Source organism: Nilaparvata lugens, chromosome 8, assembly GCF_014356525.2.
Source record: "Nilaparvata lugens isolate BPH chromosome 8, ASM1435652v1, whole genome shotgun sequence".
In the NCBI taxonomy this organism is placed as follows: domain Eukaryota; kingdom Metazoa; phylum Arthropoda; class Insecta; order Hemiptera; family Delphacidae; genus Nilaparvata; species Nilaparvata lugens.
In genome coordinates, this window is record NC_052511.1 from 22,932,348 (window position 1) to 22,952,431 (window position 20,084).

The 20,084-nt window shown below is 31.5% G+C and overlaps 1 protein-coding gene across 1 annotated transcript; it reads left to right on the plus strand.

The window, feature by feature from the left end:
* Positions 1-6,245: 6,245 nt before the first annotated feature.
* LOC111058761 lies at positions 6,246-13,759 on the plus strand. The gene is made up of 3 exons (XM_022346331.2): positions 6,246-6,623; positions 9,686-9,844; positions 13,064-13,759. The coding sequence occupies exons 1-3, from the start codon at positions 6,579-6,581 to the stop codon at positions 13,256-13,258; spliced, it is 399 nt and encodes a 132-aa protein (XP_022202023.1). The 5' UTR covers positions 6,246-6,578; the 3' UTR covers positions 13,259-13,759.
* Positions 13,760-20,084: the final 6,325 nt, after the last annotated feature.

Below are 20,084 nucleotides of genomic sequence, written 5' to 3' on the forward strand. Positions count from 1 at the left end.
TTATTACTCATATTATTATCTACTTCTACGGTTTTCTTCCAAACATTCTCTTCTATCCTATCATATTTCATTCTGTTATTCTCTCCTATGTTAATAACTCTGATCTATTTAAAAAAATTATGTTTCTCTCTCAATCACTCTCTCACTCCATCTTCCTTTATCTCTACATGAAATGGAATCTATTTTTTATCTCTCCTATACAGCAATATAAATAATTATAACAAAATTATCTGAGGTCAATAATGTGAGTCAAACATGCCCTAATAACGTTTTGTACTTGGAGCTCGTTGTTTGACAATATATCAAGCCTGAGTTGGCATCAGTAGATGCAAAATAGATTACATCATTTAGAATTACTACAGTATATTGGGTGATACAATTTAGTATATTTCCATGTTCAGAGTTTTGTGTTGAGCAATAAATTGCAACTGAAGATTTTTGATAAACCTACATTAAAAATCATTGCAAGATTTAATAAACTATTCGTGGATTGATTTCCTAAGCTCATAACTCGTAGTACTTAGCAGAAAAGAGCTTCTATTGAACAATATAGTTTCAACAACATATAGTATTTCTCTATGATCTTATAGTGGCCTCATACTTTATTAATGGTTCAGAATCAACCTGAAACTTAGATCAATAATCCTTAATTATTACCTGATATATTACCCACGTACAAGTACAAGCCTATGGGAAGGCGTCATATGGGCATCATTACCAGCAAAAAACGTGTTTTTAGAGTTTTATTGACATAATTTCGAATGAATATCTCATCCTTCCATTCTCGTACTCTGATTCTACTATCATTCCAGTTGTGTTTTAATGGGAATGATATTATTTTATTCATCCTTTTCCAGGAATCGACAATAATTATTTGTTGAAACATCACCGATCTATACAGTTACATTACAATAATTATCATATTATCTAAATTCAAATTGCATTCATGACGGTATTCATTCCGATAAATGATTTTCATACGATGTGAAATAAATTAAATAGCTATATTGCCATTTATTGTGATTAGTGTTTAAGCCAATAATATAGTATACGTTTTTATCACACATGAATAAAAGATAAATGTAATCCGAAATTTAATCATATTTTTCCGCAATTTTCCTATTTACCCCCCACAATTATAATATTCTTGATATTCCCCTATTATCATAATATTAGACTAGTTCCCTTATTTTCTCAACCTTCAAATTTCATCGTGAAATCTATATCAAACCGATATTTATTTCGAGGTCAAATTATTCAAATTATTTCATCTAGTTCACATGTTGATGTCTCAATTCAGACATCCTTGTGAGTTGTAACAGGTCCAACCCACGATTTGTTAACATCAGAGTTTCCAAGAGTAGATACACAGTTCTCAGTAGATTCCACATTCTGTAACATGCTTTCTCAGTTTCCGTGCATTTAATGATAATATTCCCAACTCATACAGTAACAACACAAGGTCACCTACTAAGCATAACAAATTGCGGAGCTTCTCAAGAAACACAAACCGAGATCTTCAAATTGAAACTATACCTACATATGCATCTTGTAAAAAAAAGACTTGAAATGGTTTTACATTTATATATAATGTTTTTATCTGAGGAGAATGAGAGAGAGAATAGGGGCCAAGGTTGGAATAGATAATCTATCAAAGAGATTCACTTTAAACTATCAATATTGTTTAAAAGGGAAGCATACATCTTATCTATGAGGAATGCTGACAGTTTGAAGAGAATTTCACAATGGCAGCTTTCTCTCTCCAGAAGAGAGACTAGATGACAGAGCAGAGACAGAGAGACCTTCAGGGAGAACCTAAGCAGCCAAAGTGAAATTCCTCTAAATTGACAGCATAAGTTGAATAAGAGACATCAATGTCAACCATTAGGAATGCTGACAGTATGGAGTGAATCTCATCATAGTAAAAAGATAGGTAGGCCTACTTCCAACTTGGACCGTGGAATAGTAAAAATAATGACTCACTCATCGACTAGGATACTACATTGTTTAGTAATAACAGTAAACGGCTCTTTGAACATCTAATCTAATTTATTCTATTGGTCTGCCACAATTGAAGGTCTTGTGAAGTCATCGTGAAAATAATGTCAGACTTGAGGTGGGAATAAATAAGTGGCAAGTGATGTTTTCTCATCGTTATAGAGAAGTACAATGAGTTTTGATTGATGTTGAAGTGTGAGGTTTGGCAGAGAGTGAAATATGTTTTTGATTTTATGTAGATGATAATTATTATGGGAGTATAAAGCGATACTACTTCTTCTAATATACACGATTTTCTCGATTCTCTTTCTACTAGTATAAACGATACACCTCTAGTAAACGTATTAGACGATAGACCTTGATAACGTTAACGAAAAAAAAACATTGTAGTAGTGTTTGAAGCTTTGTTTTTCATAAAAATTGAATTTTATTAAACTCATCTCTTGAAAAAATTGACCTATTTTTAGTGTACGGTTCTGAAATAAGTTTATGTTTCATAAGGATAGAAAGAGAGAAAAAATGGTAAATGTAGATAAAGTTAAAAATGAATGGTAAAGAAAATAATATGCTATGTTTCCAAGTGATAAATTCTACTGATTGGTGAGTTAACATTAGCAGTGACCCAGTGCAGTGCAGAGTCGCAAGAGTCGGCGGGCTCTTAATGAACAACTTTAGCTAGATAAAGTTTATCATATTAAAGTTAAGCTAAATAAAGACTTAGTATAAACTTACTAATAAGTTCAATAATATTATAGTTATAGTTTATAATTAGAGTTACTAATTTTTATTACTTTATCTATATAATTATAATAGATAACGTCAGAGCTACCTCTAATACAAGGCCCCGGCCTACGATATTGCAACGTCGCAGTGTAGGCCTAGAATCTAATACATGATTGGTGAAAAAAAATTTAAAAAAAAATACCAGCTTATCTTTTTCACCAATCATGTATTAGATTCTAGGCCTACACTGCGACGTTGCAATATCATAGGCCGCGGTCTTGTATTAGAGGTGGCTATGATAACGTTTAGCTACTTTATCATATTGTGGATTATATACACTCCGTTGAAACAGCTGTTCAATGCAATTGTATGTACTATGCTACGAGTAGTATCACTGAGGAAAGAAAACAGTTCTTTATCCTTTTTTTTCTGTGATAGTATTGTCCCAGTCCCAGAGAAAAGATAGCATAAGCTTCTGGTATCTTATATCTATGCTAGAGAACCTTCCCCTACTGAACCCTTGAAAATGGATACTGGAACTTTTGTTGGTTTTTGGAAAGTTATTCGTTTTTTATTTATTCATTTCTGATTGTCAAGGCCAACAAGATTGGAAAGAACTTTGCGTCTCAACTAACTATTCGATTCATCCGCCTTCAATGATAATGATGACATCACGATGACTCAATAACAATGACGTAATGGTTGTGTAGGGGCACCAGTGACCAGTGCACGTATCTTGAATCATAAGTCAGAGACTAATAAAACGTCTGTAACATTCCATTGAATAATATTTGTTTAAAAAAAACTCATCCATGTAGAGGATCTGGAATGATGTCATACTTACAAATCTTGCACTAAAAAAAATTATTTCGTCTTGAAAAATGTAGTCTAGAGTGATACGACGCAGGACGCTACAATATAAAGGTTGAAGCATAAACTAATAAAGGTGTGCACGATGAATCATTTTAAGAGGTTCACAAATCGCTGAATACTCGAAACTTCAATTTCACTCTATTATTATCATTGGTTGATGAATAATCTAATATGGGGGCATTTGCTCGTTATTTATTTATTGATAAACAGAGCACAATTCTTTAAAATGATTGGGGAAGGACTAACAGGCACAGCCCAAAACTGTTTCTTCCCCGAATTTTGATTTATACACTATAAATAGTCCAAAGATAAGACTCACTAATCACTTAGAACTGTAAAATAATGATTAAATTTGAAAATTATGATATACTCTAATTGACCGAGCGAAGTGAGGTCTAAGATTCAAGTCGACGGTTTGGCATTTCTCTCAATGTTTATATGTTGCGCATTTACGGCGAAACGCGGTAATAGATTTTCATGAAATTTGACAGATATGTTCCTTTTTAAATTGCGCGTCGACGTATATACAAGGTTTTTGGAAATTTCGCATTTAAACGATAATAAAAGGAAAAAGGAGCCTCCTTCATACGCCAATATTAGAGTAAAAATCAGACTATAGAATATTATTATTTATCATAAATCAGCTGTCTAGTGGACTATAATACTACCCGTTCAAAAACATGGAACATCTTGAAAATGTATCTTTCCATCAACGTTGTAGACAGTTGCAGCCAGACCTGATAACAGCGCTCACACTCACATTCCGGGACGACACGTCACGCGTAACGGTACGATAGGACAGAAAACACTATGTTTATTTAGGATTTTTTCTAGACATTTTAAATTGATAAATTATTTATTAATTTTCGAGAAAACATAACAACAGGTCAATGTAACTTACAGAGCGCGAGGTCTACTGTTCACAGAACTACTAGTTTAGAATGATATTCCATGTCATGTCAACAAATCAGATTATTTTGATCAATCAAGTCGATTAAAATTTCTAGATAATATTCTTAGTGGGATAAACTGATTGATTCAACAGCTGAACATAATTCTGTCTCTCTCCCACACAGGCACTACTCGCATCTTCTGTTATCGACAGACGACGAAATTATCATCTGTTTTTCCAAGGATGAATAATTATTATCCTTTTCATGTTCTTCAGCGAGGTTTTCCAGGGATGAGACCTAGTGTAATTAAATTTTTATATCATAAACCTACTATGTTCCAAATTTCGTGAAAATCGTTAGAGTCGTTTTCGAGATCCGTTACTCATAAATATATATCCAAATATATATTATAAATATATAAAGAAATTGCTCGCTTAATATATTAGGATAGGAGCTGTAATGTACCCTAAAGTAGGCCTAGTTTGTTATAAATCAAAATTTATTATCTTTGAAAATAGAAACACTGTAGTGTAGCCTATTAGTCCAGTCAAGGAAAGGTTAAAGAGGGAAAAGCAGCTTCAATGTAGGGGGTGAAATTTTCAATATTGCAATCAATAATGATTATTCGTTATCAAAATTGATCAACTGTTGCAGCATTGAAAATTTCACACCCTACATTTAAGTTGTTATAATAATGAAACGAAAACTTTGAATAGTGAAATAAATGCATCATTCCAAAGAGAATCTAATGCTCTATAAACCTACGATAGGCATTAATTTTTACGATGCATTGTTGGAGAGATATAAGCTCTGAAAGAGCAAACAAATTACACACCTTCAAGAGGGAATATCTCGAGAACTCTTGGGAATATCACAAAATTTCACCAAACAAAAAGGGTGGAGAATTTATCAAGCTTCACTTTTGTATATGGTTAGTTATGTCGGTTAAACGTATTGTTCTCAAGATATGAGCGTGGAAGCAAAAAGCTGAAAAATTCAACTTTTAAACCACCCTCATCCCCCTTAGCACATGAGTTAGGAATGGGGACTTCTGATATCTTCTTCTCCCAACTAGTCTCAACATCAACAAAGCTGCAAAGCCAAAAATTGTGTTCAAAGCATTCACCAAATTCCTTTGTTAATTAGTCTATATTGTTGAAAAACTGGAGATTTCACACTCAACACTAAAGCTGCTGCAACAGTTGTAGGAAAATACGTAAAGTGCAAAATTATACATCAAATTGGAGAGAATTTAATGCTCAATAAGCTCATAATCAGCATGGATTTTCCCCATCGATTTTTAAAAGTTATAAGAGCAAAAATAGAAACAAATGAAGGGAAACGTGTTTTCTTTTCAAAAATGTCACACCTTCAAGGGGGATATTTCGAAAACTAGAAAAGATAAAAAATGTTGTGAGACGAATATCATGTAATTTATAGGGAATTATGTAAGCTTTCATTTTGTATATAACAGTCATGTCCGTAATATACATAGTTTTCGAGTTATATGCGAGAAACCAAAAAATGGTACCTTCGAACCACCCCCACCCCATTAGTACAGGTGGTAGGGGTGGGGACTTTTGAAATGTTTACCTCCTTACTACCCTAAACAGAACTGCGGGGTCAAAAATTGTCTTCCAAACATTTCCCTCTATACCCTCTTTTGAGCATTCATTGCCTGAGCTATATCAATTTTGATAAAAAGACAATCAATTCTCGTGAAATTTTCATCATATTAAAGGAAAAATACATCAGCTGTTTCAAAAAAAATCCTCTACTTTGAATCATATATAATTTTAACATTTTAAGAGGATATTTATATAAATACGTAAAATTTATTTAAAAATACAATTTGTAAAATTTGGAGAATCGAATTAAAGAAAGAATTTTTTATTGGAAAAGTTCTTTGATGATACATTTATAATTAGCTTATATTTATGGTCAAACCCAAATGATTATAGCTCAACAGCTTTTATTCATTCAATCATCAGACTATTTCAAATGAGTTTGTTTGGAGCATAATAAGTGATTTCTCAGAGCCTTAGCATTGGTTTTGGAGTTTTAAGTTATTCAATTAAATTTTAAACAAAAATGGAGAAGAAAACTATCTATATCATTTTTACCGTGGTGGAGTTGGTAAGTATTATTTTTTTTTTCAATAATTCATTATTGAAGTTGTTGAGTTGAATGACTGAATTGAAAATAGCTTTTAGACAAAATTTTCAGTTATTGATTCAAGTCCTGGAAACATTATGATGAGAACACATTATATTGTTTTATGATATTGATTAAATAATGATTCGATTTTCAAACTTAATCAATGATTTTTCAAAAGAGTATAATTTTAATGACATGCAAAACTCAAGTCTATAAGCAATCTTGTGCTTGGGTAGGCCTAATTAGAAGAGAAATAAATTCAATAAAGCTAGCCACACTCTTTGCAATATCGCTTTAATTGTGAAAGTAAGAAAATTGTATTCATCTATCACAAAAAATGTTACATTATCCATCGCAAAATATTTAACATTATCCATCACTATACACGTCGAAACATATTGCTACAACATTTTATTTTACTGGCTGCACTTTAGTATATGGGCCGCGGAATCTAGCATTGAGACCTACATAGATCGATAGAGGAGATCAATACGAGATCAACCATGTATAACATTGTTGTCGATTTCCAAGGATTAGCTGAAAAAACATGGCGGAAAGTTCAAAATTTTTATATCAATTTTTATTTTTAATAATTTTTTATGGCTACAATATGTTTAAAACTAGTGCTATCTTAAGTAAAATTTTACTAGGAATCCAATGAAACTAATTTCAGGTTCGTAACTTCAGTAGTTTTTGAGATACTGCAAAAAATGTGTGAAAAGGTGCAAATTTTTGGTTTAAAAGAGGTGAACCTGTTTGCATGGTGATTGATAGGTATTTTAAACTATTGGATTTAGTAGAATGATAAATTCCAAAGAAAAAATGTCCAGTCACTTGATTACCTAAACTCAAAATTGATCGAGTTATTTGGGCAAATAAAAATATTGCAACTCTATTTTTTGCTACCTAGGGAGAACTTAGGTTAGAAAAAGCTTAGATTGGGGAAAGCTTAGGTTAAGAGGAGCTTGGATCAGGAAAATATTAGGTTAGGGGAATCTTAGGTTAGGAAAAGCTTAGATTAGGGGAAGCTTAGGTTAGGAGAAGCTAGGGTCAGGAATAGCTTAGGTTAGGGAAATCTTAGTTTAGGAAAAGCTTATATTAGGAAAAAAGCTTAGATTAGGAAAAGCTGAGGTTAGGAAAAGCTCAGGTTGGGAAAAAGCTAAGGTTGGGAAAAGCTTAGGTTAGGGGAAGCTGGGTCTCAGAAAAGCTTAGGTCAGGGAAAGATGGGTTAGGAAAACTTGCATTAGAAAGAGCTCAACTTAGGAAAAGCTTAGGTTAGGAAAAGCTTAGATTGGGTAAAGCTTAGGTTAAGAGGAGCTTGGATCAGGAAAATATTAGGTTAGGAGAATCTTAGGTTAGGAAAAGCTAAGATTAGGGGAAGCTTAGGTTAGGAGAAGCTAGGGTCAGGAGAAGCTAGGGTCAGGAAAAGCTTAGGTTAGGGAAATCTTAGTTTAGGAAAAGCTTATATTAGGAAAAAAGCTTAGATTAGGAAAAGCTGAGGTTGGAAAAAGCTCAGGTTGCGAAAAAGCTAAGGTTGGGAAAAGCTTAGGTTAGGGGAAGCTGGGTCTGAGAAAAGCTTAGGTCAGGGAAATATGGCTTAGGAAAACTTGCATTAGAAAGAGCTCAACTTAGGAAAAGCTTAGGTTGGAAAAAGCTTAGGTTAGGAAAAGCTTAGATTAGTAAAAGCTTAGGTTCGGGAAAGCTGGGTCTGAGAAAAGCTTAGGTTGGGGGAGCTTGGGTTAGTAAAACTTAGATTGGAAAAAGCTTAGGTTAGAAAAAAGCTTAGATTGGGAAAAGCTTAGGTTAGGAAAAGCTTGGATTAGGAAAAATCTAAGGTTAGGAAAAGCTTAGGTTAGGAAAAAAGGTAAGATTGGGAAAAGCTTAGGTTAGGGAAAGCTTGGGTTAGGAAAAGCTTACATTGGGAAAAAGCGTAGGTTAGGAAAAGCTTTATTTGATTCAATCATTTTTACAATCTTTTAAAGCTTCTGAATTGCATTGGAAGCTGAATAAAATGTGATCCTCAATATCGGTCTGCACTATGCCTATGCAAACATATTGAACTCTTCTAAAGCTAAAATACTACATTTTCTTGTATTTTTTCCAAATATCTTAATAATCTATAACATTTTCTAACCTCAAATCTATTTTAATGAATTCCCTGCAAAAATCCCAATGAGATTTAGCCAATTTAGTAGTCACTAAAAGTAGTACAAAAAAATTAAATTTGATAATTGAAGAGTACTGAGTGTGCAATTATTTTTATTTTCCCAAATATCTCGAACAATTTTGAGTTTAGGCTATCAAGTGACTGGACATTATTTCTTTAGAATTTATCATTCTACTAAATCCAATAGTTCAAAATACCTATTAATCATCATGAAAACAAGTTAACCTTTTTTATAGCAAAACATGTGCATTTTTCTGCACATTTTTTGCAATATTTCAAAAACTACTGAAGTTACGAACCTGAAATATTAGTTTCATTGGATTCCTCGTCAAATTTTACATAAGGTTGCACTAGTTTTAAACATATTGTAGCCATAAAAAAATTATTAAAAATAAAAACTGATATAAACATTTTGAACTTTCCGCCATGTTTTTTCAGCTAATCCTTGGAAATCGGCAACAATGTTATACATGGTTGATCTCGTATTGATCTCCTCTATCGATCTATGTAGGTCTCAATGCTCGATTCCGCGGCCCATAAACTAAAGTGCCCCCATTTTACTTAGCAAATGATAAAAAATATACAGTTTTTGAGAGAACCAAATATATAGGCTAACTTCACTCCATTTGTCTTCAAAAATTGTCATATGCCAAAGATGTCACTTCAAACTGACGCATACAACCAAATTCCTTTTTCTATTATAAGCTCTACAAATTTGATACTGGGTTTCTGGGGAATGATGATCTGAACCTTAATATAAGATCAAATAATGAATTATTAGATGTTTCATACATTCTTCATTTCAATCATTTTATGAAACATTGAATTCATTCATATATTTTTTTAGAATATAATGATCTGTATTGCTTTGTAGGTTCTGGCCGTACTGCTATGGATTCTCCATTATGGATCATTCCGTGCTGGTGGCAAAATGGAGTTTTTCTTCGTGTCGGGTGTGTTCGGAGGTTACATATTTGTGACAATTGGTATGTTGCTGATGGTCATCCTCAGTGAAGAAGAGGAAGGCATCACTGTAAGTTCATATTAGTAAAAAACATAAACCAATAGGCCTACAATTATTGTCTTTGTACTTAGACCTGTACCTGTACTTTTTCAATATTTTTTGTCAATGAGGAAAAATCTTTACAGAAATTATTATTACATTGGAGGAATAATTAATTAATGGTTGATGAAGATAATTTTGAGCGTTGAGCATTTCTGTTTTTTGGATCAAATTATCATCAACTATTTTTAAAGGAAATTATAACAATCATAATATTAATTCTCATAAATAGATACTTTAAACTCCGCTATCTTTGAGAATATTTTGATTCAATGCAGTCTACTTTATAGTACAGATAATTAAGTGCAGTATTAATATTATTGTTCTAATATCATGATCTGTCTCTTCAGTTTCCTCTCAAATTGATAAAATTTTTTCAGAAAAATATTAGCATTTTCACTAGATGCGAAACAATAACATGGTAGATAATCTATTACTTTCGATCCATTATTCATAGACAATATAAAGTTTTCTAAGAATCTCATTATACTAGGATACAGTCATGTAAAATTAAACTAGAAACCAACTGTTATTTTATAATTTATTGAAACTGTAAAATCTATCACTTTTTTAATTTAATAATGCAAATCCCTATTATTTGTTAGTATCTCACAATTATTATTATTATCATCACAAATTTCTATCCAGTGTTATTGGATGGGCACGTTAAACTGTTGGTCCCGGCTGAAGTATGACTGTCGTGAGTCCCATTGACGGCTTAAATTATATATTCAGACGAGGTGGAACCTTCCCGCAAGGGACTCTCCACCAACAACAGCTATACGAATTTACTTTTTATTATTATAGCGCACTGTGGCCGGTAAAGGACACAACTCATAAGTATCAAATGCCTAAATATAAATATACAATGTATATTTCCGATTTCTTTGAGATTTTGTGAGGTGTAGTTAATGAAAACATATAAGATTGTCTGGCCATCATTATTTGCCTCGTAGTTGCAAACATCAATAAAAACTAAATTGTTTGAATTAATACATCATCCAAAACTATAATGCAAATTGAATTTCTTTCTGCACTGCCAACAAAAGAGGAACTTGGAGTGTTAGCAGTGAGTTGAAGGATACAACTCGAATGTTTTGCTTACATGTTTTTCATAAAACCGAAATTTTAGCCTACTCACTATATTTTCACATAAAGACATGATCGAATTTTATAGAAATATTCAGAGTAGAGCAAATAATATATGAGCAAATAACAAATAAAAAAATACAAACAAACAAAAGATAAACAAATAAAAGATTTAACAAATAAAAGATATAAAAATACAAAGTTACTTGAAGAGCCCACTTGATAAATTGAAGGAGTTTAGGCTATAGTTCTTAAATTATAATATAAATATTCTATGAACCAGCTTTACACATATTTGCATTCATAAAAACTGGTTGGTAGAAAAATTTTGAGATTAAAAAGGGTTAGCATCTAATTTTCTCATAAATGTTTTCTCACAATGTTACAATAATTAAACATGTCTGTTATTTGTATACATTTAATTTAATAATATTTGATAAAATTATCCTTTACGTAACTCATCATTTCAATATTCGTAGCTTAGACTTTCGAAAATCTACTCCATTTTGGATCAAGTTCTAAACTCATCTGCTACATTGAATCGATAATTTGTATTTACTTTCTTATTAGGACTCTCTTGATAATAGTATATTTTTTTCAAAAAAAAAAAAATCTTTCCACAATTTCTTGATCCATAACAAACTGCTATTAGCATTTAAACCCTTCTCTCATTCACAAAAACTTATTAAAATAAACCCATTAATTTTGTCTTTTTTCTTTAAGGCTACTTTTAATATAAATAAAAATATAAATCTCAGTACCCTTTTAAATTATTCTGTCACAACATGTTTCAGACATTTTTTATCCTATTATACTAAGCGTGCAATTTCTGTATATATCTGGTTATTTATGTTTTATACGGATCTCGAAAACGGCTCTAACAATTTTCTCGAAGTTTGGAACATAGTAGGTTCATGATATAAAGATTTGATTGCAATAGGTCTTATTCTTTGGAAAACTCGCTGAACGACATTAAAAGGATAATTCATTCTTGGAAAACAGATGATAATTTCGTCGTCTCTCAATAACAGAAGATGTGTGAGTCTGTGTGGGAGAGAAACAGAATTATTTCCAACTATGTAATCATAATCAATCAGCGAGAAATTTTATCTAGCTATAAGATTTTATGTTGATCAAATCGATTTGATCAACATAATCTGATTTGTTGACATGACATGATAATCCTCCTAAACTAGAGTATATCATAATTTTCAAAGTTGATCATTATTTGACAGTTTCAAGTGATATGTGAGTGTTATTTTGTTATTTAATTTGGTTTGTATATAATCTAAATTATGATTTTTTGTTTTCAAATGTTTGAACAGAAAATTGAACCTGAACTCAAGTGTATGGAACATAACCTACTTTCTGGGCTATTTATAGTGTACCTATAAATCAAAATTCGGGAAAGAAACAGTTTTGGGCTGTGCTGTTAGTACTTCCCCAATCATTTTAAAGAATTGTGTTTGGTTTATCAAAAGTCAATAAATAAATAACGAGGGAAGCTCGGTGCCCCGATATTTTATTGATAAACCGAACACAATTCTCTAAAATGATCGTGTTTTCGTGTTTATATTTTACAGCTGGCTATACGTCAGCTTATGAATTTCGGGGATGCGATATTTTGATTTTCCACAGAATCACTCGCTCACTTTTTACTATCCACAGACGACGAAAGTCTCAGCTGTTTCAGCCAAGGATGAATTATCCTTTTAATGTCGTTCAGCAAGTTTTCCCCAAGGATGAGACCTAGTGCAATCGAATTTTTATATCATAAACCTACTATGTTCCAAATTTCGTGAAATCGTTAGAGCCGTTTTCGAGACCCGTTGAACATAAATAACCAGATATAAATATAAATAAATAACCAGATATAAAAATACTGAAATTGCTCGCTCAATATAATATTATTTTTATTTTTACCCATTCATTTTATATGGAAGCAAGTTCTCACCCTAAAATATTGACTGTTGCTTGTCGCTATGAAAAATAAGATATTTAAATAAATAATCCAAGCTGTTTCGTATTTTATTCCATATTTTGGAATAGGCCTATTCCCATTTAATATTCATTATTATTTTATGTATATATTTTTTCCAGATGCTCTATTTTGTGATCTGCGGAGCGGTTGTTTACATAGTGGCTGCTCTTTTCACCTTCATGACCTACACTGACAGCGATATCAAGAACCGACTTTTCCAAGACGGCGACAAACTGCTGGTAAAAACCATCCTTGCCGCCGTACAAGCTGCTATATTCATCATAGATGCAGTTTACAGGATCATGAACCGATAGACTTTTGAAGCTATAAATCTCTATCAAACAAATTCTAGTGCAAAGAAGCCCACCCGACAAACTTCTAAAAAAAAATGATTAAAGTGTAAACTTTCCTTATCGATATAGACTACTGAAACGTCAAACTAAGCATGACATAAAAATCAATCAAAGTGCAAGACACTCTCAGTTTGTGATATATTGTACAAAAGTACTGAAATTTGAGGATGATAATGGAGAACATAAAATCGTTGAAAAAAAACATTGAAATGAAAAAAACTATCTTTGGAAGTCATATACAAGAATTTGATGTGAATTCGTCTAGGATTCAATTTAATTCTCAATCTTAAAATTCATCGAGTGAGAATATTAACATTCTGAATTACCCATAACTGGAACTTTGGATTACAGAAATGTATGTATATTTACAGATATAGTGTCAATAATACTGTATTGTCCATGTTCTTGAATTTTCAAATTGTATACGTGCTGTGAATCGTAATAAATAATGTTATTGGCCAATGTTGAGTTGAGTTTTGATTTGATTGAATATTTTGATTTGATTTTTGGAATTTAAATGATATTGAAAATTCATATTTTATAAGTTAAATTTTATAACTTCACCGAAGTGAGCTGGTTGGCGGTAACACAATATGGTCAATGTGATAATAGTGGAAAATGTCATGTTTACAAAGAAAAATTAGAATATTGGAATTCATTTTGGAAAACTGATTTCATCTTGAATTTCTATCACTAAAATACTAAAGATAAATAGTAGGCTTACCGATAACTGAAAAAAAGAAGTGCAACCTTCTATTTCAAAAACGTTGTCACGTGTACTTCTTGAAGTTTCTCGGTTCTGATTGTTATTTTCGTAGGTATAGTTGACACTCTCTATATTAGGTACTCCATCATAGAGTAAGAAATTCATGTCATCTTTTACTCTCTACGAGTATCCTCTCTATTCCCTCCTCTTTGTTTTTAATTCTGATTCTCCATCATGCTTTTTTAGAATTTAATTTTGAATTAATTATACGGTACTTCATATTTCTTAGAAATGTAATATTGTTTCATCAACAAAGGTTCCTGGCCTGGATGCGTATTGTTTTTGGCTCGATAAAATGAATTTGAATCATCAGATTTTGATGCCCATAAATTGATAACTATTATCTATGTCTTTTTTCTGTATCTTCTATAGTTTTCGAGATATCCGATCTTGTAGATGTAATATTTTTGAAAAAACACAGATTCCAATTTTCCAATCGCCTCCAATTTTTTTGCTATTTTTGCTCTTATAACTTTTTCATACGCATTACTGATCAGATGTTTGAAAAAATCAGAAACAGCTGACTGCTTTTATGTTTCACAGACTTCATGTCTAGAAGGAGTGACAATTTTGTATTTATTTATTTTAAAATTATTTGAAAAAGAACTATCATGAAAGGATAAAGAAATTTCAAAAATGAAAATATTTATTATTGTTAGAATTATTTTTTGCTCGAGCTAAAAATTAGCTAGACTTAAATTTGCTCGACCTGGATTCTCGCTCAACCTATCTGGTTGTGTACAGAGTGGGTGAAAAGTCCGAGAATGGCTTAATATCTCATACACAAAGGTAATTTGACGGTGGGTGTGATTGGGGATCCTACTCAAATTGAAAATACTACTTCACTATACAGTAACTATATTACCCATGTACTTCACTATAACTTTGAAAATCTGGTCCGCCATTTTGAATGCAACTTAATTTTTCAAATAGGGAGGTGGTCATGCGATACATGACTTCGATACGGAATTTCAAGAAAAAATGAATGGAGGAAACCGCATATCGATATCTCAAACAATTTAGAAGATATTCACATCAACAATCAATACCACTGATGTATTTTTCATTTCTGATTTGCATGGTATTGATTAATAATGTAAATATCACGTCTGTGAAGTTGGCCCGGATGATGTCAGCCCTCTCAATGAAAATGTTATATATCGTTAGTTTAGCGTTAGTTTAGGTTTGTTTTGACAAATTTGTAAAATATAGAAAAGTTTCTAATTGTATCAGTATAAGTTACTACAACATTTTTGTTGAGTTTATTTCAACAACAATACTAATTTTGATATTTTTATATAGAAAATAAATATAATATTACGATTTTCAGTATGTTATATTGTAATACTCCCTTGTAACATCAAGACTGTATCAAGAATTCAATTATTGAGCAGGTAAAATATTTCAATAATTTTTATCTCAACTTCTACAATACTCAAGTCTACACAACAATTTGTGATTCACATAAATCAAAACAAACAATATAATTGAAAATATTTAATGGCCGACACATGTAACATTCAAAAAATGTATCATTCCAATAGAAAAGTAGAAAAACTATGAAAAGTTCTAATGCTATTATTCCATTACAAAATTATTGGTACCTACAAAAAGGAGTACCTACTTTACTTTGGATATAAGACTAATAATGATAATAGATCCTTGGTGGAAATCACAAGTATAGTATTGTTATGAATAATGTGCCAATAGAAATGAAATATTGAGTAGATGTCAAATTACTTCAATTTTGAACACGAAAAAGGCTGCTTGAGGGCAGATACCACTGCATTAGCCACATCTGATGGGTTCAGACTCTCCACACTACTAGAAAAATCAAATTTCTCCATCACCTAAAACCAAATGAAAAGAAAACAAAAATGTACAAAATAATAATAGTTCGGGCGCAAATGTCATTCCGTGGTAATTTTTGAGTAACAGCCGTGGAAGATGTCTTAATTTCTTTGTTAGGTCTAGTATAATAAGGATCTTGATAATCATATGTCGAAATCACAGGCAAGCACCTCGAAAACAAGATGGCCGCCAAGTTTTTTAGGGGTTTGCTATATCGCTTGTATTTCAATAACCGTTTAAGATATTCAACCGTTTCTTAAACAGAAATATTCTAATGATCTTCCTCTACAAACTTTGTTCTATAAAATTTCCCTCTAAAACGCATATTTTTATTCGTTATAACCTTCAAAAGCCCAAAAAACGTTTTTTATTTTTTTCAAATTTCTTTCCCTTTTAACTTTTTTTGTGCGAGAAATACAGAGAAATGTTAAATCTATGAGATTTAGCTCGTTTCTTCAGCTTTAAAAACTATATATATATTTATGCGCTGTACGTCAACAAATGTGTTATCCTGCGCCCTCCAAAGAAAAAACCCTGCATGATTCCTGGTGCGTTTTTCCATTAACAAGCTGAAACTATAAACTGGATAAGTACTTAGTTTGTAGTTACTTTAGATGCTTAGGCTTGTAAGATATTGTTCTTTGTGTATTTATGTAGTATATTGCCAAAATCATCTGAAGATAATAAGTTCATTTACTCTGAAAATTGGATTTCTCATTCATAGGCGATAGATCCATTCATAGTTTATCAAGAATCTATTACATTGGAGCCGACAACTATCCTTAGGTTAATAGGTGTGAAATGCTATCCAGCCGATTTAGGAAAAATTGGTAGCACGGCAAATGTTACCCCTGTGGTGGGACCGAATTACAAAATAAATATGTCTCAAATGGTACACCATGAAATCCCTGGTTATAGAAATTATTAGTGGATAGATATCTTGATAGGTTATGAATGGTATACTGCTGAGTGGGAAATCGGTTCAAGAGAGATCAAGTCCTAATGAATTTATTATCTGTGCAGACTAGCAAAATGGCATACAATATGAAAAATATTAAAAATGATTATGAGTTAATAGCTGCCTTAACACAACTGTTTGATAAGCAAAATGCTAAGTTAGACCAAATGTTTAAAAATCAAAATGCTAGGTTTGATGAGCTAAATGCTAAGATTGATAATTTGAAACATGATCAAAGTGCTAGGTTTGATGATATGAAGCAAGAATGTATTAGCATTAGACTAGAGCAGGTTAGTATAAACCTTCTATTGAAAGATGCACATGAAACATTGAGTGATAATCATGAAGATGAAAACAAATTGAAGCAGGATAATAGTAGTGTTAAGATACAGGATCAACTCATTCAAGTTTCTGACAATGTAGGCCTAGTTACTGTTGTTGAAAACGTCAACCCTAATGAGATAGTAGAATTGAGTAAAGAAGTAGGTAGGGAGTTGTCTTCACTGAAAGTCAACTATCATGAAAGTAATATTGCTACATTGAAGGTTAGGAAAACTATAAACAAAGTGAATGATTACATGAGACAGGTTTCTGTGGAGGTTAGGAACAATGTAAACAAAATGAATGTCAAGTTGATGAGTTCAACTTTCAACCGAGAATTGGAAAGGTGTATGCAATGCATTCTCAAGTGAACATGATTAACTTTTGTAAGCAAAATGGCTTTGTTGAAACAAATGAATCCATGAATAAAATTATGTTCTTGAAGAAAACAAAACACAAAGTCACCATTGATGTGTTGGTATTCAAAGGTTGTTTCAAGTTGCTTATTTACAAGATGATGACTGTGAATCACATGATGAAAGAGTATTCCCCAGCACACAATGATTAGGAATCCTGTGTTATGCCGGGATTCAGAATAGCATAATCGCTACGCAGTGTATGGTAAGAGTCCATAATTGTGTCTTTTTTCTTTCCTGTAGCCTATTTTTCTTGGCCCTTAATCTTTTCAAATTTCGATTCTTTCCTGTCTTTGTGTAATGTTCAGTAAAATTCTTCTATGATGCATATCTTGACCAATCTTGTCCATAGTCATTTAAATTTGTATTCTTCTGAAATAATATTAGAAGTTAAAATAGTAGCTTATTTTCCTAATCTTTAAATTGTTGATAAAACTTAACTTTTCTAAAATCTATCCATTGTAGTGTAAATAATTGTTTGCTTGTGGTATATTTTTTCATCATGTATTACATATTTTAATCATGTCTATTTTTTTTTAGGTATCATATTAGGTAATTAGGTTTTTCAGAGCAAATTTTGTCCCATGTTCTCATCTTTTATTGCATATCGTGCCATAAGCCATATGTAATTAGGTTATAGTTTTCTTCTGGGCTTTTAACCCATTTTGCATTTTATTTTTTTTGCTGTCCAATACTTTGGATTTTTGGTAGACAAGTAGGTGTGATTCTTTTAGAGGTGTGGGCGTGAACCACATACGGCTGGACTCGATTATCTGACCTACTTGTTTGCGATATAAAAACCTTAAGACTGCAACATCAAATGTTTGTAAAAACCTTTTGCATACTTTTGTTTTTGTGGTCCGATACTAGAGTCTGCTATCACATTGCCTTACAGACATCTAGGAACTCTCCACCCAGTCACAATAGTCAACATTTTTTCCTTCACCAGTTGTTTTTGTGGGAGTGATAGCTCACAATTATAACAAATTAGAGTCATACTTGGAATTTACAAAATTCCATAGTAGTATATTTTATTAAATATACTTCCTCATGAAAGTTTAGTACTGACATGTAGGATAGGCTCTAATTAATCTTTCTCTTCCTTGTATTATTTAGGAAATTTATTTACCCAATTTTCTTTTTCTCTTGTTTGTATTTTTTTAGGGAACTTATTTACCCATTATCCATCTTGATCATCTTTGTATTGTAATCTTGAAATGTTTGTATTTATTATACAGTCTTCAAATTATAAAATTATTTAAAAATGCATGGTTCAATTTAGAACATGCTGGAATCTATTCTTATGTATAAATTCTTTTGTTATAATAAATAAACTTCAAAATTTGAAAGTATTAATGAATTGTGTAGCCATATATATGTGATGTATTAATGAAAGTTAACTTGAATAATAATGTTTTCATTGAATAAAAACGTTGTGTTATATTATCAATTGAAATGAGTTAAAGGTTAAAATTTTTCTAAAGTTTTTGTAATTGATATCTCTTTCAAAATTTTAAAACTGTTTGTTCTATAAATTTTGATTATCGTTTGAAATGGATGCTGGAGTGTATGTAGAATTTTTAGTGGGGTTTGTTGATTAGAATTTTGCTGGTATGTGATTGTTTTTTGAGATGGAAAACCATTATTGCCTAAAGAAGAAATGACCAGAAGGTTATGACTTAGAGAGGCAGTAATGAGATAATATTTTTTGTGTTGATTACTTATGTTGATTGCCATAGATGCAAAATAATAATTAATAATGTTGATTGCCATAGATGCAGATTACGTATGAATATTGATTGCCTTTGAAGCAAAATATTATTGATGTTTTGAATGATTTCTCGTTTAATGATTGATAGTAAAGTTTTGTCATGAAATGTAGTTTGTGTTTAGAACATTGAAAAGTCGAAATAAACTATAGTATCCAACAAACGATGATTAATATATTGAATAATTTGCTTTTTATAAAATATTTGAACAATGAATAGATGGAAATGGAATTATTTTTTTTCTAGTGAAATTTTGTAATTGATATCTCCATATTTCACAATATATGTATTGCTGACTGTATAATAAGATGTTAACAAATTTCAATTTTATATTGATTATATACTTAAAAATAATTTTCATGTGTATTAGATTGTATTGATAGCCTAATCAAAATTTTCTTTTTAGTTTATAAGCATTTTAAGATAACAGGTACAGCACAGACATTAACATTGAAATAATTATCATGTGAATCTCGAAATCAGTAACAAGTGAACGCCATGAAGAGTGTTAAGAACATTTGGGTGATTTTCGAACTAGTGTGACTCATCTACGCCAATATCTACACCAATATCTACACCAATAACTACGCCAAAATCTACGCTGATGCCTACACTAATAACTACGCCAATGTCAACACCAATATCAACACCAATAACTATGCCAAAATCAATGCCTGTGCCAATGCTGATGCCAACGCCAATATCT

Coding starts and splice junctions, on each gene's coding strand:
- LOC111058761 (XM_022346331.2), top strand. CDS start 6,579: ATGGAGAAGAAAACTATCTATATCATTTTTACCGTGGTGGAGTTG. Junction 6,624..9,685: donor TTTTTACCGTGGTGGAGTTG/GTAAGTATTATT, acceptor ATTGCTTTGTAG/GTTCTGGCCGTACTGCTATG. Junction 9,845..13,063: donor AAGAAGAGGAAGGCATCACT/GTAAGTTCATAT, acceptor TATTTTTTCCAG/ATGCTCTATTTTGTGATCTG.